A 26,046-nucleotide genomic window follows, 5' to 3' on the forward strand; every position below is an offset into this window, starting at 1 on the left:
ACACACACACACACACACACACACACACACACACACACACACACACACGAAGAGCTGCTTCTTTGTCAGGATGCTTTGTTATTGAGCTCTCAGTGAAAAATATGCTTTCACCCTGGCCTTCACCTGGAATCACTGGAATCAGGGATAGGCAGGATGTTTTGCCAAGTTCACTTCCTTTTGTTTATGTGAGGATCACACAAACAGATGGTCAAGGTAAACAAGTATGACTTCTCAGTAAACTTCTTTGTATCAAAGGGCTTTGCTCTAACTACAAAAGGGACTATGGAATAAGCCGGGGTGCCTAGTTTCTACTGGAAGCCCTCTCCAACAGATCCCATGTGTAATGCCTTCTTTTTTTTATCTCTTTCAATCCTCACTCCCCACTCAAGAACTGTTTGACTCTGCTGATGGGCTCCTGCAGTTTGGTGCCTGAACAGGGACTTGAGATACAGGAAAACAGTAAAGGACACCACGGCTGTTGGCAAGCTTGGATCACAAAGAGAAGAGGGAGCAATGAATAAAATTTGAGAGTAAAAATGGGACAAGGAAGTAGCCTCATGTTTTTTTTTTTTTTTTTTTGTATGGAATTTAATTAGAAATAGTCTGTATATGCCACACAGGACTAAAAATATGAAACTTTTGGGTTAGAGAGAAAGAGAAGAGAAAGATAGGAAGCTTTGAGACAAAATGAGGTTAAATCATTGGCCCCTTCAGAAGAGTTATATGTCCCTCCTAATGATAATAATTTCTTGTTTGATGAAGACTTTGAGGATGACTTAGATCCTAACAAGTTTGCAGAGTTGGAGCAAGAAACAACTAAGTATTATTCTGAGAGATACCCTCTGATTCAGGCTATGAATGTTAAAAACTATATATATATATATATATATATATATATATAGCAAGGATTGTTATATATATATATATATATATATATATATATATATATATATATATATATATATATATATAAAAGTTGGAATAGGGCTTAGCAGAAATAAAAAAAAAAATTAACTACTAGGAAAAATGAGGCTGAATCCGCACTCCAACTTCCTCATTGATTGCAGGCTTAGACCCTCCTCCTGGTATGGCTACAGTTGTTATAGCTCAAAAGACAAGGGGAACTTTTCCTTGTCTACTGTGCAGGCAACTGTATCCCCTTTACAAGCTTCTTTACAACAAGATAGGCAGACAAAAAGAAGATATAACTAAGTTTTATGGTTTTCCAACTGTAGAGCAACCTGATGGACACGATAATATGATGAAAGTCCATACACCTATATCTTTTACACAATTAAAAAATTTTAAACTTCACGCTCTCAATATGGTCCTACAACACCTTTTACTCAAGCTCTATTAGAGTCCTTGTCTACTGAGGCTCTCTGCCCAGGGGACTGAAAACAATTAACAAAAAAAAATGTTTGACAGAAAAAAATTATTTATTATTAAAGTCAAAATTTGCTGAGCAATATCAAGCAACAGTTAAAATCACTCAAGGTAAGGGGAAAAAGGCAGCTTCTCAGTTTCTCCAATTAAAAAAAAATAGTTAATTCTGCTACAAAGCTTCTATGGTCATAAAAAAGTAAATTCAGCAAATAGCAAGATGTTTTGTCTGTCTGTCTTAAATATATAAATTTACCATTTTCAATATGTCTTGGTTATAGATTATTAGTCAATGGATATGTTTAAAATCTGTAACATAAAGTTAACTTACTTAAAACCTAGGCTTAAAACCATTCTAAACAACAAATGGACATTACTCATATCCCAAAATTAAAAAAAAACCTAAAATATGTTCACATAACAATAGCCACTTTTTCAGGATTTATCATGGCAACTCACTCAGAAAAAAAAAAAAGTCACCAAACATGTTATAAGTCATTGCTTAAAATGTTTTGCTACAACTGGTATTCCTTCCATTATAAAAACTAAAACTAATAATGGTACTGAATATATTAGTCAAGCTTTTCAATGTTTTTATGCACAAATAAATATGAGTCATAAACAGGTATCTCATATAATCCTCAAAGTCAAAAAATTATGGAGCATGTCCATGGATCTCTTAAGAACCAATTACAAAAAATAAAAAGGGGGGAGTGATATCCTCAAATCTTAATCATGCTTTATTTGAAAAATTTTGAATGTGGATATACAAGGCTGTTCTATGGCTGTTCAGTTATGGCACCCTAATACCAAAGATAATTATGCCCAAGTAAAATGGAAAGATCTGATTACTGGAATATGACAGGGACGTGACCCTCTATTAATATGGGGAAGAGGTCATGTTTATGTTTTTCCACAGGACACAAAAGGAGCCAGATGGATCCCTGAGAGGCTGGTACAATTTACAGGAGATATTCCCCAGAAGGAAGCTGTTCCTATTGATGACCATGGTAAATCCTGTCCTGATGATGATCAGAGAGCTATATTGGGCTTATGTTCCTGACCCACCTTTGTTTCATTCTGCTCCCAGGAAAAGACATTGTGCAGAAAAACCTCTTAGATACAATATGACTGGATTTGATTGGTCTGATAATCAAAAGAATTCTCAACAAAATCAGAAAAAATGGAAAAAAGGACTAGCTATGAAACTTTGATGGTCTGAGTCTGCTTTTCAGCAGACCTATATTTGGATGCTTGCCACAAAAACTTTTGGGAGGCCCTGTAACTGCCTATGTATATTCTCCTTATGCTTTGTTGTTTGGAAATATTAACATTTGTATACAAAATTCAATCTTTAATGTTTCTTGACATCAATGTAAACTACAGGTTCTGGTCGTTCAATAGCCTTTTATTATGGTTACTATAAATATTTTTCGGGCTTGGTATTCTGATAAGGGGTCATCTTCTAAGTCACTTTTATGGAGTGTTATAGGACTTGGTTTATTACTCTTATTAGGAGCATGTCTCCTACCAGTGATAATTAAAACCTTCATGAAGGCTTTTAAGAATGTTAAAGCTGATCTGCATAAGATTAAACCCCAAAGTCTACCTTAACAGAGGTTAATAGTCAAAGAATGGTAAGATCTCTCTAAATATTCAACCTAAGACAGGGCATAAATGAAACAGAGAACTTATTCCCTGTCCTGGGTGAAAAAAAGCTGATAGGGGTGGGGCCTTAGAAGTAAATGAGCCCAGCTTCAAAATCCTGGGGTCATGACCAAGCATGGTGGCACAGCCATGTAATACTAGAATTTGAGTGAGGGAAGCTGGAGGATTATGAGTTTAGGGCCAACCTCAGCTACGAAGTGAATTCAAGACTAGCCTGGGCTACAGAAGAGCCTATCTCAAAATCAAATCAAATAAAAACAAACAAACCAAAAGCCCATAAAGAATAGAAAGTAAGAAGGGAATTGAGATGGGGAGAGAGAGGAAGGGAGAGAGGGAGAAAGGAAGGAAGGAAGGAAGGAAGGAAGGAAGGAAGGAAGGAAGGAAGGAAGGAAGGAAGGAAGAAAGAGAAGTCATTGCAAAGACTGTGGTTATCTGTTCTTCACATCAGATCTAGTCTTACTGGTTCTACTGTTGATTCCCACAAGCAAATGTTGCCTACTGAGCCACCCCAGTCTGAGCCCTAACCCAAGCTATTCTCATCTCATCTGGTCTGCAGTAAATGTCACCTGCCCACAGCAGATGAACTACCTTCTGCAGAGTAAGCCCTTCCTCCCACGTGAGCCAGAGCACTGTCTGAAATATGCACCACACAGCAAGCAGTTTCCTGGTTTCTTCTGCTGCATTTCCTTTATAGATTTACCAAAACTGGAAACCTCCTGGTGTATCCACTTGCTTATGTGCTGTCACTTCTCTCACTGTGATGGGAACTGTGGAGATGGGGATATTGTTTATTTCTCTTTTATGTCTTGAGTACCTCGGCTGTAGCAAGACTCCAAATATGTGCTAAATGAATGAATGCATGCAAGAATGAGTGCCAGCCCTGCTACTGAGAAGCAGTCATTGACATGAATCAATCAATGGAATCTCAGTTTGCTTATAAAATGGGAACAATCTCACTTATGTTATTTTCTGAGACTATTTGTGAGATTTAAGCAGGAAACAGAGTTTTTCATAATGATATGAAAACAATATGCTATTCATAATTAGTATATCATCATTTGTTTGTCTGTATGTCTGTCTAACTTGTTTGTCTATCTTTCATACAGTCTGAATAAGAAGTATACTCCCAAATGATACAAATGTTGATGGTTTACTCACTAGTTGGCAGTTTTATTGAATGTTACTTGAGCCATGGATTAAATAATCTATTGGTAGACCCTTAGTTCAATGGGTGATAAGAAGGGGGAACTCACTGGAAGAAAAGAATCATTGGGTTACACCTTTGAAGGGTGATTATTATCCCTGTGTCCTCTCTCTCTCTTTCTCTCTCTCTCCCCTCTCCCTCCTCTTACCTCACTCCCTCTTTTCTACCTCCCCTTTGCCATCGCCTTCCTGCAACGAGAGCAACAGTTTTGTTCCACCACATAACACTTCTGCCTATTGTAACCTCAAGCTGAAACCATAAACCATAATTTGTCTTCCTTCCTTTAAGTTGCTTTTCTCAGTTGTCTTGTTTGTCAGAGAGATGGAGAACTAGCACATTAGTTACAATGTAACACATTGAGTCTGGGCTTATTAGTAGCTTGTTTTCCATGACATATATTTCCACACCAACCCACAGAAGTCTATTACTTACTCAATTCTAAGATCTATCACATCTACTTATAATTTTCATATTGCAGACATCTTGAATATTCCCATATATGTACATACACACATAGAATCACAGATAGACTATATAACCACATATTTATTAATATTTGCTTATTTGGGTATAAAAATTATCATGTCAACAGACTGACCGCTGAAACGCACACTTAACAAGATGTCTGCAGGCCTGTAACCCAAGAAAAAGAGATTTGCTCATTAACTTGAGATTCCTATAGCAAAATCACCAGCATCATCACCATCACCATCATCATCATCATCATCATCATCATTTTAGCACACTCAAGGAACATCAGGAAATAAGACAATATAAAATAATGAACACAAAATTCAATTACACCTAAGCATGTCTGAGAATTTACTTGGCGTTTCTACTGAACACAGTTTTGATGCTACCTGTGCTCTATGGGAAAGTCAAAGTAGCCCACCAACTATAATTCTGGCGTCCACGGCATCTCTGCACACACAGTCTTTGAGTACCATCTTCATATTTTGTCGCACTAGTGTTTTGATAATATTAGGCACCAGAGTGATGACTGTCAAGATATTAAATCACCATATTGACCAGAGATGAATGATCGATGTGTCTATCTTTGTTATCTACCACTGGCCCAACGACATGTGGAAAGAGCTTAAGAACATGTCTCAGCTACATCAAAAGTAAAACAAACAAACAAAACTCCCTTTTAGCCTGAAAACCTAACTGGGATATGTCAAACCTCTTTGGAGATAACGACATTCTTGGAAATTCGCTTTTCAGAAAATAAAGTCATTGCCACTTCTTGGGACTGTATTAATAACCTCAGCACGGGTCAAAGTGACGAAGTCTATAAACTGTTGCTTTTAAATTTTAAATTGAACACAAAGTAAGCTTTGGAAATTCAATTATAGACTACTCAAAGTTACCTTTTCGTGTTTCTTTGGTTGTATTAGGAAGAACACAGAACATGGGTGCCTTTTTGTGAGAAGGTGAGGACATCAGTTGAGCTGAACAGCAGCACATGACTGCTGCTTTTCTTGGCCTACCCAGAGCTTGCAATATCTCTTCATTACCTCTTCACTGATGTTCGCAACTGGAAAATGTCTTCTCGGTTTAAAGTTCATGGTATAACACATAAAACTCAGTCCTTTGGCTGAAGTATTATGACAATTTCCATTCATTTCTAATGTTACCCAAAAAATAGGTATTACCAACTGAAAATGGGAACAGTTTGCAAATCTTTCTTTCAGTGTTTGCAATTTAAATGACATTTTAAAATAGTTGAATGCTAAATTTTAAGTTATAAATTTATAGTGTATTCTTTAAGAATAATAAAATGCATGAAAAGTCTGTAAGAAAACTGTCCTAAAAGTTATAGCAAACACATTTTTAATTGTTTTAAAATTTCTCCTGAAATGCATAATCTATTTTAAACTATATATGAATCATCCACAAATAATTAGCTATTGAACTCTAGGTTAATGCATTTTAAATGCATATTTACCTACACTCCAAAGATACCGTAGCACTGAAAAAGCCTGCATGAAGGATGAAGAAAACACAGCATCTCAGAAAAGACAGCAAATCAACAGAGGCAACCAATGAATACAGAAACCAAAGGCAGATTTCATATAACTAAGCCAGATCTTGACAACTGCCTAACTAGATGTCTGTTAGGGTTTATTTTATTTGTAACTAAGGGTTTGCTAATTCAACAGGATATGGCTAAAAGACAGAATGCTTTTGTGTGTATGTCTATGACATGCACTCAGGAATATTAGATAGGTTTATATAGAACCATGAACTTGGACATACTTTGGATAATAGAAAAAGTCACCAAGAGGTCACTGTCCCTAATTTACATCAGAGATTGTGCAAGGAAATATTAACTGCCATGTGTGAAAGTCAGAAGCCAGGAGCAAGATGGTGCAGTTTTGTAGATGACCCTTCAGTGGAAAGTGAGCTGCAGATGGAAAGCAAGTGGTGATGAATGACGCTTTGTCCCCAAAGCTCTGTGGTGCATTAGCAATATCAAAAACGACATTTGTCCAAGTACTAACAGCAACTGACAATTATAAAACAGCATGGACCCTAATGAAACTGGAATTAAAGTGCTGTTATTTGGATTATAATTCTCACAGATGTGTGAATATGATTTTTAAATTAATTTCAGACACTAAGGTAAAGCCTCCCAACTAACAAAGATGAACATAAGTTTTGAGACTACACTCTTGGTTTATATGGAGCCTTCTAGCCCTGCATGCTTTTCTTCATACTTTCTTCTCCAACATTGTTCCTACACTCATTGACAAAAGCATGAAAGGGAAAGAGAAAAGTTGTATAATGCATCAGTAAACCAGCCTCTGTCTCATATTGTTGTTCAGGATGGATTAAGACAATCAAGACAGTTAATGTCACTGGTTACTTCAAAGAAGCAAATGTGCTATCTGGAACACTACAACACTGTACAGAGGTTCAAGTCTATCTCTCACTGATATGCATATTTATATATGAAAATCAAGACAATTATACCCAATAAGTAGAATTGACATGGACACTAATCAAATTTAATCAATATGGTTTTAGAGACTTTAACACAGAGAATACGTTCAATGTAATATGATATGCGATTATGTCAGACAAGACTAAGAATTTTGATAGAGACATAAGAAACATAAAAATAAAATATTAAAATTTAGAAAATCTATGACTGAAGAACAATGTAATTAAAAACCATTTAATGGTTTTAGTTGCTGATTATACAGACCTGAAGAAAGAAATAAGGAAATATTGGTCAAAAGGCAGTAGCACAGCCTGCACCAGTCTGTGCTAAGAAGTTCTTGCATATATGTTATGTTTGTTGGCTTAGTGTTTTCATGGAATTCCCAAGTGGAAATTGGGGTGTCTCTGACTCTTTTGCCTGCTCCTGGGACCCCTTTCCTCTTACTGGGTTGTTTTTCCCAGCCTTGACACGAGGGGTTTGTATCTGATTCTATTCCTGTGCTGTATTTCCTTGATGTCCCTTGGAGGCCTGCTCTTTTATGGGGTAGACAGAGGGGAGTGGATCTGGGGGAGAGGGGAGGTAGAGAATAATTGGGAGGAGTGGAAGTGGGAAAGCTGCAGTCAGGATGTACTGTATGAGAAGAGAATAAAATTTTAAAACAAAACATTAAAAATAAAAAAACAAAGAGATCAAAAGTAAACATTGATTAAACTCTACAACACACATACAGCTAAACCTCTATTAAGAAAGCAAGGCAGAACGAGGCAGGATTAGTGTTAAAATGATTGGTAGAAATATTTCAAATTTGCTGAATGATAGCAAGACAATTTAAGTAATAAGACAGTATAAAAATATCTCCAAACTTGTCTGTGGAATTACCAATAGAAAATTTCATTTCCAGGAAAAAGATACTTCAGAAACAACTGTGAAGCAAAGCTATTGCCAACAAAAATAAAACTTGAATGAAGCCTTTACTATGCCATCTGTAGGGAGTAATGTATATGCCTGTATAATGCCGCAATAATAATCATCACAGAGGCATTTAAGTTATGTAAAGTTAGATATCCACCAATAGCATGTAATTCGTGGCTATACAAAGGCAGTCGAGGTATTCCAAGGTCCTCACACTTTTGCTGAGAGGATAGAACTCTCACATCATATTTTGGTTAGGGCATAGACATAGCCTATATCCTCCATGGATTGTCTTAATCCATCCTGAACAACAATGTGAGACAGAGGCTGGTTTGCTGATGCATTATACAACCTTTCTCTTTCCATTTCATGTTTTCATCAATGAGTGTAAGAGAACACAAAATGAATAAGCTAAGGAGAGAGGAGGCAACATAATGGCAATAATACTCAATCCAAAAGAATAGAAGTTAAAATGAGAGAGCAAGATAGACAAACAGACCATATAGACTAAATGATCACATTAAACATAAAAGAACTAATTACTCCACAAAGCAGCAAATACCACCAAAGTGATAAAAACAAACTTTACTCATCTTTGGCTTGTAAAGAGGTAATTCTAAATTATGAACATATAGGAAATTAGGAGATAAAAGAGTGGAAAATAGTATGACATACCAGCCTTAACTAACACAATGCTTGCTCTACAGATTTTAGTTATGTTCAAAGTATAATCAGAGGCAACAAACAAACAAAGGATAAAACCATGTAAAAGATATAATGATCAAATTTCTGGTGAGTGGAAAGTTAATTCTAAATTTATATCATAATAAGTAATTCTCAGATATTTTTACTATTATTCTGCTTTTTCAGACTTTTTTCTATACACATATCTATAGAAATTTTAAGACAATACATATGTGTATTTGTGTATGTACTGAAATCTTTAGATGGCCTTAAATCATTATAAGATTTTGTTCTATAATGGATCAAAGACCTCAACATAAAACCAGACACATTAAATAGGTTAGAAGAAAAAGTGGGAAGACCCTAGAACTCATTGGTACAGGAGACAACTTCCTGAACAGAACACCAACAGCACAGGCTCTAAGAGCAACAATCAATAATGATGTTGGAGAAGCCGATACTGCCTCTAGCTCTTCAGGTAGGAATGAGTCTTGTGGGAGTCTTCTCATTTGTTTTGGTGTGCTAGTCAACATTGTATTTCTTTGGGTTCTGTTTAGGCAACCATATTCTTGAGGTACCATCAGTGTAGCTTCTCCGTCTTTTATCAATGACACTATCATGCAGCTAACATTATGGCTCTCTGTCTCTTACATTCTGCCCACTCTTCTCAAATGTTCCCCAAGCCTTATGTGCAGAGGTTGTGTTGTAGACCTGTCAATCAGACTAGCCAGCCCACAGTCAGATGTTGCCTGCATTTCCATCATTTTTGTGTCCTTCCACTTTACTGAAAACAGCTATTAGGTTTTAAGTTTTCTGGCAAAGTCTATAGAGTCTTTTAAGCATTGAATTATGTCATTTGCAAATAGCGGTAATTTCATTTCTTTCCTGTTTTTATTTCTTTTTTTTATCTTTGTCTTGTATTTATGCTCTAAAACCTTGAGCACAATAGTGAATAAGGATGAGGAGAGTCGTCACTGCTATCTTCTAGAGTTTTAGAAATGCTTTCCATCTCCACCCCCAACTTAGTGTAACATTGACAGTAGGTTTGCAAATATAGCTTTTATTATTTTGAGGGATGTTCTGTGTGCTCCTAATTTCTGCAAGACTTCATCATGAAGGCATAGTGAGCTTTACCAAATGCCTTTTCTGCTCTGTGGAAAAGATCAGGTAATTTCTGCCCTCGAGATTATTTCATGGTGAGTTACATTAACTCATTTGGTTTGTGTTGAGCCAACATTGTAACGCTAATCTTCTTGGTGTGTTCCTGAATTTGGCTTCCAGGTAGGTTGTTGAGAATTTTTGTGTCTCTGTTCATCAGGGTTATTGAGCTGTACTTTTTCCTTTTGTTGCCGTGTGTCTTGACTTGACTTTTATACCAGGAAAACATTGGCTTCATCTGGTGAATCTGGTGGGAGTCCTTCCCTTTCTACATTATGAAACAGTGTGAGAATTGTCTAAACCAGAAGATCCCTGAGAGCATGTTAGAATTCAGCAGTATTGTCCCAGGGCTTTTCTTTGTGAAGATACTTTTCTCTACTACCTCAATCTCATTGTTCCTCCTGGGCCTGTTTATTAATAATTTATGACTTTATATGGTAGACCACATATGTTTAGAAATGTGTCAGTTTCAGGTAGGTTCTGCAGATTCTTGGAATGTGAATTTGCCCAGAATTCTTTGGGGATCTTCAGAATTTCATAGGGACTGCTGTAACATTCTGGTTTTATTTATTCTTCCCTCTCTTGTGCATCTACTGGTTGGCAAACATGTTACGATTGTTTAGTTTGTCATTACTCATGAAGGTGATTCTAATGTGCTTGTCAACTTAGTACACAAAATTTTGAGGCCTAAAGTTTCTTAAAGCTTTGCTAACATAATGTCCCTTATGCCTATGAAATGAACCATTATGCAGTTTTTAAGTGGAGTCTTCCATATATGTCAATTAGAAAGCCACGAATCACATCAAGCCAATCTTACATATTTGTACTGGTTTTCCCATTTATGTTAGTTACACAAATAAGCATATTAAAAACTCCTGCACAGCTGAGGCTGCATCTGTTTTCCTTTTAGCTTTTCTCACTTATTGTATTAAATAGTTTGAAATTTCATTTTTATAGATCAATGTTAAATATCAAAGTATTTTATAAAATTTACCCTAATGTTGTAATGTTATGTTTTTAAGTCCTACTTTTAGTTTGGGGAAATAATTGATTTTTTTGGTATTTATTTATTTATTTATTTATTTATTTATTTATTTATTTATTTTTATTTTTTATTAATTACACTTTATTCACTTTGTATCCCCCCATAAGCCCATCCCAGCACACACATGGCAGCTCATGCCCATCTGTAACTACAGTTCTAGGGAATCCAATTCCTTTCTCTGACCTGCAGGCATGAGGCATACGCATGGGACAGAGGTGTACATGCAGGCAAACTTCTGTCCATACACTTAATTTTAAAAATTAAAAAGTCCCAGTTGTTGATTTAATGTTCTTTTAAAATGTATACGCCTTACCCTTATTAATTCAAATGCCAATTCCCCCACCCCCAACTCTCTGGTTTCAATCCGGATATTGCATTGTGATATTCATTATAAGCATCCTGTCTCAATTCTTGTGTAAACAGGACACAAATAAAGCAACTAGATACAAATGTTGTACAATGGGAGGAGCCAGAGGACAGGAAAGAGGGGAGGAGCTAGAGAGCAGGAAAGGAGTGGGAGGAGAAGGGGCTAGAAAAGAGGGACAAGAGCAGAGCTGGAGGAGAGATCTTGGAGGACATGGAGCATGAACCAGACCTAAGATTTCACAAAAAGCAAGTATAATGTGGGAAATCTAAATGTTACTAAACTGAGGGCTTGGAGGTTTAGGATGGAGTAAATATTGCCCAGCATTGTGTTCTAGGTTAACTAAAAACCCAGTCTCTGAGTGGTGATTTGGTTATACAGCTGCTGAGGATTAACAGCAGCATTACCAGAAGTGGGAGGAGAAGATAAACCAATAGTAAATATTATTAACTGCATACAACACCCAGTGATATTCCTTAAAGAACTGAAAAGGAAAATACAAATATTTATATGGAAATAAAAATATCACATACAGCCAAAGCAATCCCAAATAGAAAAAATGCAGTATAGATTACATCATAAAACTGACCTCAAATTATACTCCAGAGTGATAGTAGTAAAAATAACCAGCTACTGTAATAAAGACAGACATGTAGAGCAATAACAAAGGATGGAGGACCCAGAGGTAAGTCTATCCAGCTACAGCCATCTAATACTTAATAGGAGTATCAAGAACACACTGGAAAAGACAGTCTATTCAACAAATAGTCCTGGTGAAACTGGACGTCTACCTGCAGAAGAAAAGACTGAGATTCTCATCTATCACTCTGCAAAAACAAACAAACAAACAAACAAACAAAAAACAGTGCAAATAGATCAAAGACCAAAACTTGGTTTTGGGGTGAAGAATCTTAATTCTAAAATTCATGTCGAAATGTAGAGAACCCAAGATAATATTGAAGAATAAAAGAGAAAATTTTGACAATAGAAGAAATGTTCATACCACCTAGTCAAGGATATAAAAAATTATAATTTTGGTTTTTTACAATTAAAATATAGAATGACTGTACCTGACAACAGAGAGACTTTATATGCTTGTGATACATGTGAAAAGAGAATCAGTGAAGCACAAACTAAGTCAGGACAGCCTTTATTTTATGCATAACAGAAATGCTGATGTGGAAGATGAGGGAGGAATGGACTCAGGGTGAGGGTGTGAAGTTTCATAACAACTTTGAGAAATTCTGAATTTTCCACTAATGTTCAACATGATTTTCTCAGGGCAACCAGCTTCACTTGTAGACATATCCTCAGCAGAAATAAAGGGACTTCTCTGAAAGACTTGGGCCAACATTGACTACAGTCTAAAAAGAAACTGGACACAGTCCTATGTTTTCCTCAGTACAGTGGACAAATGTATACAGATGGCTAAAACTCATGCAGTACTGCAAATACAGAAGATACACTTATATGAAACAATTTACAAGTCTCAAGACAAGGTGTCAAATGAAAGAGTGGAGATGGCATGATGGGATTCGGCATGTTGGTGCTATAAAAGGTCATTGTCTTGATTTGGGTAATAGGATATCTTTGTGTATCTGTTTTAAGGAATGGTCTGTTGTGTAGCCCAAACTGACCTTGAACTATTGTATATGCCATGCTTTCCTCAAATTTGTGGCGATCCTCCTATGTCAGCATCCCAGATGCTGGCATGAACCAACATTCTGGCAATTTGAGTAATACACAGAGGTACAGAGATGTTCTTACAATAAGCCATCAATCCAGTTATGATTTAGGCTATATGTGCCATAGTTTAATACAGAAGAGAAAAGGCAAGAAAACACAGATCGTTTTTTGTTGCTGCCACATAATACTCGAGAATGGGTAATTTATATTTGTGGTGGTTTGAATATGTTTGGGTACCATAGATTCATGTGCTTGAATGCTTGGTCGTAAGGAGTGACACACACTATTAGGAGGCATGGCCTTGTTGGAGAAAGTGTGTCACGGGGGGGGGGAGTGGCTTTGAGGTTTCATATGCTTAAGCCCAGTGTGGAATCGGCCTCCTCCTGGCTGCCTGAGAGTCAAGATGTAGAACTCACGGCTCCCCCAATAACATGTCTGCCTGCATGCTGCCATGCCTCAGGCCTTTTGTCCCTTCAGAGTAACAAAAACCTAACTAAGACAACATTCTTATGATTCTGGAGTGGCTCAAAGGCACAGCACCAGCACCTGGCATGCTACTTTATAACATGACAGATGGTGAAAGGGTGAAAACAAGCCACCAAGAGAGGATGGAGGTGAGACTTGGGCACTGGTACAGCAACCCACTGTCAGGGTAACTGAGCCAGTCCAGCAGTGACAACACAATTTCATGAGAATTCTGCCTGTGAGCTCGCTGCTCTCTGCAAAGCTCTGCCTCCTGCGGCTACACTGGGAGTGAAGGTTCCAACACACGAATTCTGAGGAGAAAGTTTCAAACTGTAACAAAAACACAGTCGTCTTAAAGGTTCCAAGCCCTCACAGTACTATTGACATGATAATAATTATGATTGACATAATGATCCAAAAAATTATAGGCAAACAGTGCCGGCTGATAGGCTTGCACATTTAAACTGTCTTTCGTTCTCTACACACTCAACAAATGAAATACGTCCCATCTCTTCCATGCTTCTGGGAAACATACCATTAGCACCTTCCTCTCAGAAGCCATGAGCAGGTCGAGGGGATTTGTACACGGTCACAGAACAAGAGTGACTCCCACGGAATGCCAGCGGAGCCTGTGCGCTGCCACAGCAGACTATGCTCCTGAGGTCTGAAGCATCAACGTCTAAGACATGACAAGTCAGAGAGCGTTGTAGCTCCTTGTCTTGGAACCTCATGTGTGCAAATATAGTTGGAAGAGTGCTTTAACATTTTCTGAAACAGATGCTCTTATGCTTTGTGTAAATATTCAAAAAAAGTTTTCCAAGTCATGCTTAGAATGAGTAGAGATGAACTGGAAACATGTAAGAGCAATTGAGCCTTGTCAGCAAAGAAAGGAAGTGGTTGCATGAGCTGGATTTCCAGTTAGCCTCAGTTTCCTAGCTTTTGGGATAGGCCCAGCTAATCCTTGCTTCCCAAGAACGATGTGAGAAAAAAGTGATTTGTGTCATTTTTGTTAAGAGTGAAGTGACTCATTATACATGATAGCCTGAAATTTAGGGCCTAAAAGTACCTTGCTGCAAGTTACATTTTAGAGACACAAAAACCAAAAATGCCAAATACCTTGCCAAGAGTATCATTCTTGCATCAAGAACCCAGACTGGAGGTTTTCTGTTACAAATTCAGGACTCCTTCAAAAAAAGAGTAGATCTTCTTTTTCCCTTCCTGTTTTTGTTTTTTTTTAACTCCCACCACAGAAAACACATACACTTATTTTGTTTTAAATTACATTTCACCATTCAATTAAATAACTATATGATGCATTTAGTTTTTAAAGCTTTACGTGAGAGGGGACAATACATGTGAATTCACTATCACCTCCAAGCAGCCCATTAATTTTGACATGAATGTAGACATTAGAAGTTTCCCCTGGTGATGCTGGAGAACAGACCCATGACCTCACAGGTGCTAGATCAGTGCTGACGCTTGACCCACATCTGTGACTGTATGTTTCAAGTTTGAGAAGGCCTGTGCACTGAGGCATTAGAATTGGTTATGAGACAGAGAGATAGAGACAGAGAGAGAGGCAAAGCCACAGACAAAGATCAGTTGTACTTACAAGCTCTTGAAGGATTTTTCTAACACAATGGTTTTTAATCATTAGAAGTATAGAAGACATAAAACCAGATACTCTAAAACTCTTAAAAGAAAAAGTGGGGAAGAGCCTTGAACTCATTGGCACAGGAGACAACTTCCTGAACAGAACACCAACAGCACAGGCTCTAAGATCAACAATCAATAAATGGGATCTCATGAAACTGAGAAGCTTCTGTAAAGCAAAGGACACTGTCATCAGAACAAAACGACAGCCTACAGACTGGGAAAGGATCTTCACCAACTCTGTATAGAGGGCTAATATCTAGAATATATAAAGAACTCAAAAAGTTAAACAGCAAAAAAATCAAGTAACCCAATTAAAAAAACGGGGTGCAGAGCTAAACAGAGAATTCTCAATAGGTGAATATCACTATTGGCAGAAAAACACTTTAAAAATGCTCAACATCACTAGTCATCAGGGAAACACAAATCAAAACAACCCTGAGATTTCACCTAACACCCATGAGAATGGCCAAGATCAAAAACTCAAGTGACAACACATGCTGGAGAGGGTATGGAAAAAGGGGAACCCTCCTCCATTGCTAATGAGAATATAAACTTGTACAACCACTTTGGAAATCAATCTGACCCTTTCTCAGACAATTAGGAATAGTGCTACCTCAAGATCCAACTATACCACTTCTAGGCATATATCCAAAACATGCTCAAGTATACAACAAGGACATTTGCTCAACCATGTTTGGGGAAGTTTTATTTGTAATAGCCAGAGCTGGAAACAACCATATGTCCCTCAACTGAGGAATGAATACAGAAATTGTGGTACATTTACACAGTGGAATACTACTCAGGAATTAAAAAAAAAAAAAAAGATATCATGAAATTTGCAGGTAAATGATGCGAACTAGAAAAGATCATCCCGAGTGAGGTATCCCAGAAGCAGAAAGACACACACGGTATATACTCACTTATAAGTGGATACTAGACATATAATATAGTAAAAAAGAAGCTAAGCAAGAAGGAGGACCCTGGGTAAGAGGATCAATCCTCATGCAGAAAGGCAATCGGAATGGACATCGGGGGAGGGAGAAAACAGGCAACAAGACAGGAGCCTACCACAGAGGGCCTCTGAAAGACTCTACCCAGCAAGATATCGAAGGAGATTCTGAGACTCATAGCCAAACTTTGGGCAGAATGCAGGGAATCTTATGAAAGAAGGAGGAGATAGGAAGACCTGGAGGAGACAGGAGCTCCACAAGGAGAGCAACAGGACAAGAAATTCTTGGCACAGGGGTCTTTCTGAGACTGATACTCCAACCAAAGACCATGCATTGAGATAACCTAGAACCCCTGCACAGATGTAGCCCATGGCAGGTCAGTGTCCAAGTGGGTACCCTAGTAATGGGAACAGGGACTGTCTCTGACATGAACTCAGTGGCTGGCTCTTTGATCACCTCCTCCTATGGGGGGAGCAGCCTTACCAGGCCACAGAAGAAAACAATGCAACCAGTCCTGATGAGACCTGATAGGCTAGGGTCAGATGGAAGGGGAGGAGGACCTCTCCTATCAGTGGACTTGGGGAAGGGCATGGGAGAAGATGAAGGAGAGAGGGTGGGACTGGGAGTGGTTAAGTGAGGGAGCTACAGCAGGGATGCAAAATCAATAAACCATAATTTATAAAAATATAAATAAATTTTAAAAAGTGAAGAAAAGAAGTATAGAAGAGCAGGTTAAACTTTCGCATCACCCGAGTGCCATTGCAGACACCCACTCCTCTTTGTTCTATCTGAACTTAAAGGTTATTCCTCTCTCCAAATAAAAGACCTCAGGAAATAGGAAATAACACTGCTAGATATGTTCCATGATGAATAAAGTTTCCAAACTGAACTAAAAGCCATATTGAAACTATGTTTTCATTTCTTTGAAAAAGTGAGGAAACCGGTGTGAAGGGTGTAGAGGGAGACATTTTCACCACACCGGAAACAACTCTTTCTAGAGTTAGTGACCTTTCCTAAATTGAGGCATTCTTTAGACCTCCATGTTGCTGGGGCATCCCCTCTCAGAGACTGTTGTCTACACTTGCGAATGACTGAGGTCTTTCTTCTCACTGGACACAGCTGGCGTCTGGCATAATGAGAAAGGGAAATGAAGGGTTTTTTTTTTTTTCTCATGGAAAACCAAGAAATGCATAAATCATATTTAACCATACCAGTATTGGTTTGCATACCTACAACATGAACACATTAATATAAATAAAGTTTTTTAAACAACTCATGTTGTAGTTTGAATTTATTTTAAATTTTTACCTAAGATATATAGCTTCCTTTAAGACAATTTGAGAAATTATAAACTTTGCAGTATAAATTCATGTGAAACTGAACTAATAGGTAATTTAGCTGATTGTTCAGACCAGTAAAATATATGACTTATATTGGTTTAGCCAAAAGCTTTTCACGAACATCATGCTGAGCTGAAAGGAACTTTGGTCTTGACAAAGCTCCTCATTCTATAAGGAAATGAAGTCTAGAGAACCTATGGTAGCCGAAGTTCCTCGTGTTACACTGTTGAGTTTTCCTGTCCATGACTCTTGCTTCTAGAGCATTCTCTCTCTCTTTGGCATTTTAAAAATACATAAAATAAATGCAAAGCCAAATAAAAATCCCTTTTCCTTTGTTCTCTAACTTTGTTTTCAATTTCAAATACCACACAGTGTCACAAACACATCAGGAAAATGGTTTCTTCTGTAAATGCAGTAAGCTTATAAGGGAAAGTTAAATAACTCTATAGGATTTACAAAAAATAAGTCTTTCTCCTTCTCTGCATTGCAGGTTCTCCTCTTAGAAGCACTCATTTGTTACACTTTTTATCTATATTTCCAGAGGTTTTCTTTGAAAATGTACTAATGTTCTGCATACTTATACAAATGTTAATGTAGATTTTTTCTGTTCTATATATCTGGAAAATCACTCCAGATCTTTGGTGTGCAGATCTTCTTCATTCTTTGAGATAACTGGTATTTTATTACCTGGATATAAAATAATAATAATTCATTTATTGTTGGTTTTAGTTAGTTTTCTATTTTTATATGGCAATGCAAAAATAGTTGTATTTTTGACTGGGATTGCTAGAGTTGAAGAGCTTAAGAACTATTGATTATTATTATCTCTAGATAGCAAGACTTGACAAACTCAAGCTTATGACCACTTCCCATATCTACACCTGGGTCCATGGAAGCAGGATCCTCATCCCTGACCACCTGTGGCCTGCTATCCCACACATGCCATGGAAGATTCAGAGCCCCAATTCTTAGATGCTTCTTAAATGCGTACACCAACTACTAAAGAAAACGAAAGCAAACTTTTCTATGAACTTCATACAGGGAAAAACCCATCAAAACCTCATTGTTACTTTTCATTTTGTTCACTGTCCCCTTAAAGATGAAAGAGAGAGAAGAGAGGAACAGAGCGGAGAGGAGATGAGGGGAGGGAAAGGAAAGAGAGGGGAGGTGAGGGGAGAGGAGAGGAGGAGAGAGGAGAGGAGAGGAAAAGAGAAACAAAGAGGGACAGAAGGAAGAAAGGAGGGAGGAAGAAACCACATGCCAGACAAAACTACTGGGGTGTTGGCTTCAGCTATCATTTTCAGACTCTGTACTGTACACAAATCTCAATGTGGATAGTGTTGTTGATAGTATTTAGATTTTTTTTATTACTGAGGTATTTACAGAATATTATTAAGAATTACCTGTGCTTAATAGATTTCTGTGTGCTGTTATGCTGTTTTTAGGTTTATCCGAAATGAGAAACCTGGTCCTCATCATTTCTTAGCTGTTAAAGATAAGCCCTCACTTGGGAGAGATGCCAGCTGGTCCTAGCTTCACAGGATGGAGCAGTGTCTGTATAAAGATAATTGAACTACATCAAAGCCCACTGGTAGGATGAGGCAGCTTGCTTGAGCCACAGGTCACAGCCTCACAGCACATATGCAGCCAACAACCAGCTCTCCAGAAGGTTTTGTTTGGAGGGGCTCCCCAACTTTATCCAAGTGTTCTCAGTTAGTTTCTGAAGAAATCAGAACTGGAGCATCAGCAGCGCCAAGGACAGTGATAGAGAAGCTTTAGAGTGACTGACATGTATGAAAGAGATATTCACAACACTGATGTGTTGTCTGCAGTAAACACAAACCATGTCCTTCTGCTGCCTCAGGAAATGATCCGGCATGGAGAGGGTGCCACTGGACAGAAGATAAATACGGCAACGAGAGGGAACACTCCCACAGACTGACAGTCTTTCTGGGAGAAAGTCTCCAAACCTAGGGCTTTGTGACTGCTTCGCTTCTCGTTGGTAACAAGATTATCTCGGAGGCAGAATTATCTGAATTTAAGTGAGTAACTTATGGTAAAGGGTAGAAAGACTCAGTTAAAAATAAAAATAAAGGACGGAGACGTGGAAGAACCAACTCCATGCTAATGGTGCCATGTGAACCTTGTCAGGTAAGTCACAGAATGCAAAAGTAAAGGCATCAAGCAGCCTTAGAGACAAGAAAACCAAGGCCCCCACAGACTCATGCCGGTGACCCCTGGAAGTTCTGGAGCCAATGAGCGTGCTTCCCACAGCACGGGGGTCACATGACATCAAGTCCATCATGGCTGCGAGTTCTCATTCCTGCAAGATGGCCGCTGGAGGCCCAGGGGATTCTTGTGTAACTCAAGGAGTGGTGAAGAAAACCCCAGTGCACGGGATTCGTACTTCATCTCAGGCCGCTGCCTAAACTGAGTCAATTTATGACAAAACCAGGGTTCTCCTCAGCGTGCTGTGCTTTAAGATTACCACTGCACAAGAGAGGCAGTGTCTTCACCTGACCACATTCGGTGCCTCAGCCTGTCTTCGTATTAACTTCGGGTTAAGAATCACTAGCAGCGGTGATTAGTTTTTTACGATTTTTTTTGAAAAAAATTTGACACTTTCGTGTTTACATATAAATAGACTTTAAAAAAAACAAACCTGATTGAAAGTTAAAATGCTACAGAAGTTTGGCCTAAAGGGATGTCAGAAATAACCCAATCCAACCAGCTGGTAATACAGATGAAGAACCCAACGTCAGGAATAACTGAGTGGCTTAGTGTCAACCAGCTAGTTGCTGCCTACAGGAGGGTGCCCATGCTGGTCTCTGGTCCCTATCCACTGTTTTTTGTTGTGTTTACTCCATGCATCCATCTCTTAAGTACAAGTTAACCTGCTTAAATGATTAAATAACCCCTGGGGTGGGGCTTTAACGTTAGAACATTTACAATTGCCTTCTTGCTAGTTAAGTTTCTAAATATGCCTTGTGTACAGATATTTAGTCGGTTTGGGTCTCTACTGTTCCTTTTCTTTCTTCTCCTCAAATCTCAGTATCAATTAAAGTCTACTGAGAAGCCAAGTAGGCACCATGTCATGAATGAAAGCAGGGATGCTTAGAGAACCATGAATGAAAGCAAAGAAGCTTAGAGAACCATGAATGAAATCAAGGATGCCTGGAGAGTCTGGTGCTGTGCACCTAGGCCACTCTTATCAGAGAAAGATGTGTTCCCTGAATGCAAGTGTTGGGAAGTGAATGCCACCACCAGGAACTGGTTATAAAAATGGCATCATGTACCAACGAAGCCTCCAAATGACAACTTTTTGCTTTCTCGGGGAGAAAGACCTACCCAGAAAGATTCTTACTTGATCAAGACCTCACTGAGATATGTGAACTCATTCCTCAGGATGATGTGCTCTTTGGACAGTCCCTGTACACAGAGGGACCTTTCCTAAGTTCCACCACCTCCACAGTGGGAGATGGACCAGATAAATCAGCCGTTACCTAGGTGTTCCTGAATCATCTCTGATGCTTAAATTTGACAGTTGTCTTTAATATCATGGAGCCCTTGTAGACAAGAGCTGGATTAACTTCTTGCTTAATAAATTCCTTCCAACACAATGCTGTGTGAGTCAACAAACAGTTTCCCTTGTGATTTAAGCCTGGAAACAACAACCTAGACCTTGGAAGAATAATCACTGGACAGAGGCACTTACAGGTGGTGCAGTCTCGCTTGGAGGAAGCTTGGTCATTTTATTTTTGTGTGCAGAGCATCCTTTTGGCTGAACAGCACAAACTGACTTTTGGAATGTCCTTGTCTTCATCACTGACACTTTCTGGATTATATTTTCAGCTGGACTTAACACCCCAAAACATTCCTCAAAACAGTTAAAAATTCCAGGTTTAAAATGAGCTAGATAATTTATAAAGGCATGCTTGGTAAATTCTCAGCAAACATTTTAGCTAGGGTTTTTGATTCAGCCCAAACAATGGGTGGCTTTGTGCTAACCACTGTGGAAGGCGTAAAAAGGTGCCCCGGTGTCATTGTTTTCTTTAAACTGATGCCTGTCTCTGACACATCTTGGATTCTTCTACGCTTGTCTTAAGTAACTTCATTCAAAAATTAGTTTCTCCAAAGCACTTTGCTGAAATACTCTCTTTGCTGCCTTTGGCACATGCTCAGCTAAGGGGGGCCCTGTGAAATCAGACAGGACAGAGCCAGGTGGAAAGCGTTATCAAGAGGATTTGGATTTGAGACTCATTAACTTCAAGCTTCTACTTGCAGTAAAAAAGGGCTTCATCTTCCTAGAGCGAATGTCAATCAAGAAGGAGCCACTGACACCCTCTTTGTTTCAACAGCCAGTAAGAGAAGATGAAGCAGAGAAATGGAGTTGCAGTTATGCATTCACAACACACAGAGCCCTTGTTTTCCCAGTAGGCGCTGCAGAAAAGCGATTGCATTCACAGCACATCCTCTGCAATTCAGAGCTAGTATTTTCGCTGTTCTTAACTAGGTACCCTATGCAGTTAATTCTGTTAACCCTTGGAAATGCAATGTGCATTCATTCGAGCCTGTCTTCTCAGTGCTGCTGATGTGACCCAGTTTCACAGATTTCTAGTTCTCGGTGTTGAGAATAGAAACTTTAAGGAGAGCGAGTCAGAAATTTTGGAGCAGGGGAACGGTTTCAAATAATCTGGTCTCGTCTGTTATTGCATAACTCTCAGATAAGGAAATCTATGTTAACTGTGTATTATTTGAATTGCTTTTATGAAAGTTGACTGCCAGACAGGGAAGTTTCCCAGCAAGGTCCCCTTAGACACACAATGACGTGTGGCTGAAAACATCAGCAGTGTTCAGCTGTGCCTTCCGCAGCAGCTAGGGAGTTTACTGAGCATGAATGTATGTGCCTGGCTCGTTTCCTCTCTGGCAATGGTTGCTTTCTCTGGCCAGAGCACACGAAGAGCTGAATTTTTACATGATTAATTAGTCCCCAGGCTCCACCACTTAAGTCCCTAATTAAATATCTGACTCCGATTTCAACCCATTCAGGAAAAGATAATTACCGAATCCTGCAGTGATAATAAAGTTTTATTTTCCCTTGTAAATAGTAAGACCTAAATCATTGGCCACATAACTCAGTACCTGTATCTCCTTAGTTAACTTTGAGACTGAAGATAGTTTATTTTTTTAATAAAATGCAGTGAGATAATAAAGTGATAGTTTTTCCTCACACCCACCCCCAAAGCCTTCTACCCAGTTGTCTGCTCGCTGTCACTCTTCGCTCTTCCCTTCTCTATTACCGCTTTCTTAATTTTGAGGTCTGCTAACTGACCAAACCCACAAACTCAAGAGAAAAACAAATAAACCAACCAACAAACCCGATTTTCTCCTCCAATGGTTCAAAACCCTTCATCAGAATTTTCCTGCCCTGTCCTACCGAAACTGAAAAATGACCCAATTCTAAAATTTACAACGGAGAATATTTCACTCATTAAAAACGCCGAGGGTGGGTGGGTGGGGGAGCAGGAGCTCCTACGTGGGGGCTCAAAGTGCAGAGAATGCCAAATCTCTTGCTAAACCCTGCTGCCCTCAAAGGGTTAATTCAGGGCAAGTGACAATGCTTAGTCAGTTCACTTAGAAAAAGGAAGGAAATTCAAAAGCTGGTTGCTGTAGGAACAATCACAGACAAAAAGAAAAAAAAATTATACACGTATGTAGAAAGGTACGGGTCCAGTTTCAATAAAAACAAAAGCCCTAGCGTCTCCCTGTGACTCCGAACTCTCAAGGAAAATGAACTTGCCGCTTCGATTTGTCGTACATACCTCAACCATTAAACAAGACATTTAACCATAGTGGCAGTTCTGTGACCTCTGAATGCCGTGAAATCTCTGAGCGGTGCGGCTTGTTCATGAAGACTTGTGCTGCAGAATCCAGCAACTTCATCCAGGATTAGCAATATAATTATGTAAATTTTTAAAAGAAAAAAAAAGAAAATACTTAAAAAGAAAGAACAAAAAAAAAAAAAAAGAAAAAAGAAAAAGAAAAGAAAAGAAAGAAAGGAAAAGAAAGGAAAGGAAGGAAGGAACGCCAAAGCAGTCAGAGGGCTCGGGAGAGGAGGAAGGGACAGGGAGGCTCTCCCCGGGCGGGCGAGGACAGCACTTTTCTCCCGGACAGGCGCTGGGACAGAGCCGAGCTGCTGCAGTGCCCAGAGCGAGCCTGGCTGGGTCGCAGGCAGCTGGCCTGGGAGGCTGGCTGAGGTGCTGTCAGTTGCCACAGGCAAGGAAAACCAGAGACCAATCGGCTTCTGCGCCGGCAGCTTGCTGGAGTGGAGCGTTTTCTGTTTATGTTTCCTCATTTCAGGAGTGACGTCAAAGGGTTTAGTTTTTCCTCTGCATGTGCTATTAATTTTAAAGTACTGTACTATGGGAAGAATGTGTTTGTGTGTGTGTGTGTGTGCGCGCGCGCGCGCTTGTGATTAGCTGGGTGGGGTGCTCCACTCTCAGGAGAACCCCCGAGAAACCTTTTTTTTTTTTTTTTTTTTTTTTTTCATTCAGAAACAAATTTCTAACAGTTTAAATACCTTGGGGTTAGGTGTTTAAAAATAATCAATAAAACAAAACAGGCTAAGCCGAGCGATAAGCAAGCTTTCTATTTTGCCACGGTGAGTTGATGCGCACATACCCACTTGACAGCTTGTTTCTGAGCTAACTCATTTCTATACTTACCTAAAAAAAAAAAAAAAAAAAAAAAAAGATTTGTTAGTAAGTCCCTAGAGGCACAGATGCAGTACCGCGAAAACGAGCTGGCAAACCTTAGTAGGTACAAGGAAGAAAGGAATCCAAGTGGTCCTAGCTGCTGGCGGGCCCCGCCTCTCCCTCCTTCCCACAGCCTCGTAGGCTAAGTCTTGGGATTATTGAAACAGAGAGATCACAACTCATTCCCCACAAAAGTCACTTAAGAGGCAGGACACCAGGAGTCCACGCAGGCACGCCTGGGGTAACCGCACGCCCTCTCCCAGAGTCTACGGAGGCATGGTTATTTAGGGACTGTTCCTCCGCCAGGGCCCCAGCTAATCCCTGTATTTTTCTTCCCACTCTTGAAATCTCTGCGGTTCCCATCTGTTGTTTCTGCTTCCCCCAGGGCCTCCCCACTCCATTCCTACCCTGGAGTCTATGAGGAAAACCTGTTTTTCTCTTCCTTGTCTCTCCTTCCGGTTTCATGTCCTTTCCTGCTAATCCCACACCAAAGACAGGCCTGTGAAAGGAGCATGTGACTCGAACTATAGACTCAAAGGCCTCTTCTGATCTGGGTGAAGAAAATGTCTTAGGGGTGGACACAACATTTGGAAAGTCCCAAGTCTTTTTTTCAGAAACAAACATTATTATTATTATTATTAAGAAATAAGACATTTACTTCTATGATCTTTGGTACTAAGGTTTAAAAACCCTGGGAATTAAGGGGTCTAATCCTAGTGATAAAGACATAATAGTGAATACACCATTTTCTCCCACACATTTTGAGGGTGAAAAAGATAGGTGGTAAAAATAAATAAATAAATAAAAGTCCTGTATGATAGTATACACTTGTAATCCTAGGACGTGGGTTGCTGAGGTAGGATCAAGGTCACCCTGAGCTACTAAGTGAGATTCTGAATTAAAAAAAAAAAAAAAACCTAAAAATAAAAATAAAATGTGATTTCAGGTTGTAAGAAAGACTTTAAAATAAAGTAAGATAGAGGATAGAGAAGTGTGTAGTCCATGTACGACTCATGCAGTTCATGCCTGCTATTTCAGGTGTGGTGATCTGGAAACCACCCTGAGGAAGCAGCTCCGAGCAGAGGCCTAACTGTGGACAGTAAGTCACTCACGCCAGTGCCTGCACTTCACCACCAGGCCTGGCATAGTTAAAGACCAGGAAACGGAGTCAGATGGTTTGTGAGCGTGAATAAGGAGGCTGTGAGGGAACGGCTTTGTGGAGGTGGTCCTAGGGCCAGATTGGGGAGAATAGAACCTGTGTTCCAGGAAGGGGAGTCCTATCGGGGTGTTTAGATGGAAGACGAACTTCCCCAGGTTGTGAGCAAAAGCGTAGATCCAATAACGTGTCCCACCGGAGTTGGCAAGAGATGCTCATAGCCTGAACATAGGAAAGAGCCCTGCAGAGGTGAAAGGTTCAGATTCTGGAATGCGGTGTGTGTGTGAACACAGAAATGGTGCAGCTTGAAGATGGAATGTACAAAAAGGGAGCCAAGAACAACTCCAAAGTGATTGGCTTGAACAAAGAGTCACCGTTTACTAATACAGGGAAGACCTCATGAGGAGTCCTTGTCCTCATAAACTTGCATTCTTCTGAAGAGAATAAGTCCTCTTAGTGAATATGAAGTTACATAGGTTATGGGACAGGAATACACTGTTGAGAAAATAAGGAGGTAGTAAATCAAATAAGGGTTTGTGGTCAATCAAGAATACCAACAGGTCTTGATGTGAGGGAATATTGGAATTCAGACTTGAGGTAGATAAAGGAAGAGAAGTCAAATGGCTTCAGATAGAAATGATACTAAAAGCATAGGCTTTGAGGGGTGAATTGG

At 39.1% G+C, this 26,046-nt stretch overlaps 1 protein-coding gene across 1 annotated transcript in view; it reads right to left on the bottom strand.

The window, feature by feature from the left end:
- The window catches only part of Pde7b (phosphodiesterase 7B), a 302,172-nt gene extending 278,789 nt beyond the window's left edge, over window positions 1-23,383 (bottom strand). Inside the window, exon 1 of the mRNA XM_055599417.1 lies at window positions 23,285-23,383. Within this exon, the coding sequence (XP_055455392.1) occupies window positions 23,285-23,305 (21 nt within the window). The 5' untranslated portion in view covers window positions 23,306-23,383. The remainder of the gene's footprint in view (window positions 1-23,284) is intronic.
- Window positions 23,384-26,046: the final 2,663 nt, after the last annotated feature.

The sequence above is a fragment of the Psammomys obesus genome, unplaced genomic scaffold (assembly GCF_907164565.1).
Source record: "Psammomys obesus unplaced genomic scaffold, mPsaObe1.curated_primary_1811, whole genome shotgun sequence".
Lineage (NCBI taxonomy): Eukaryota > Metazoa > Chordata > Mammalia > Rodentia > Muridae > Psammomys > Psammomys obesus.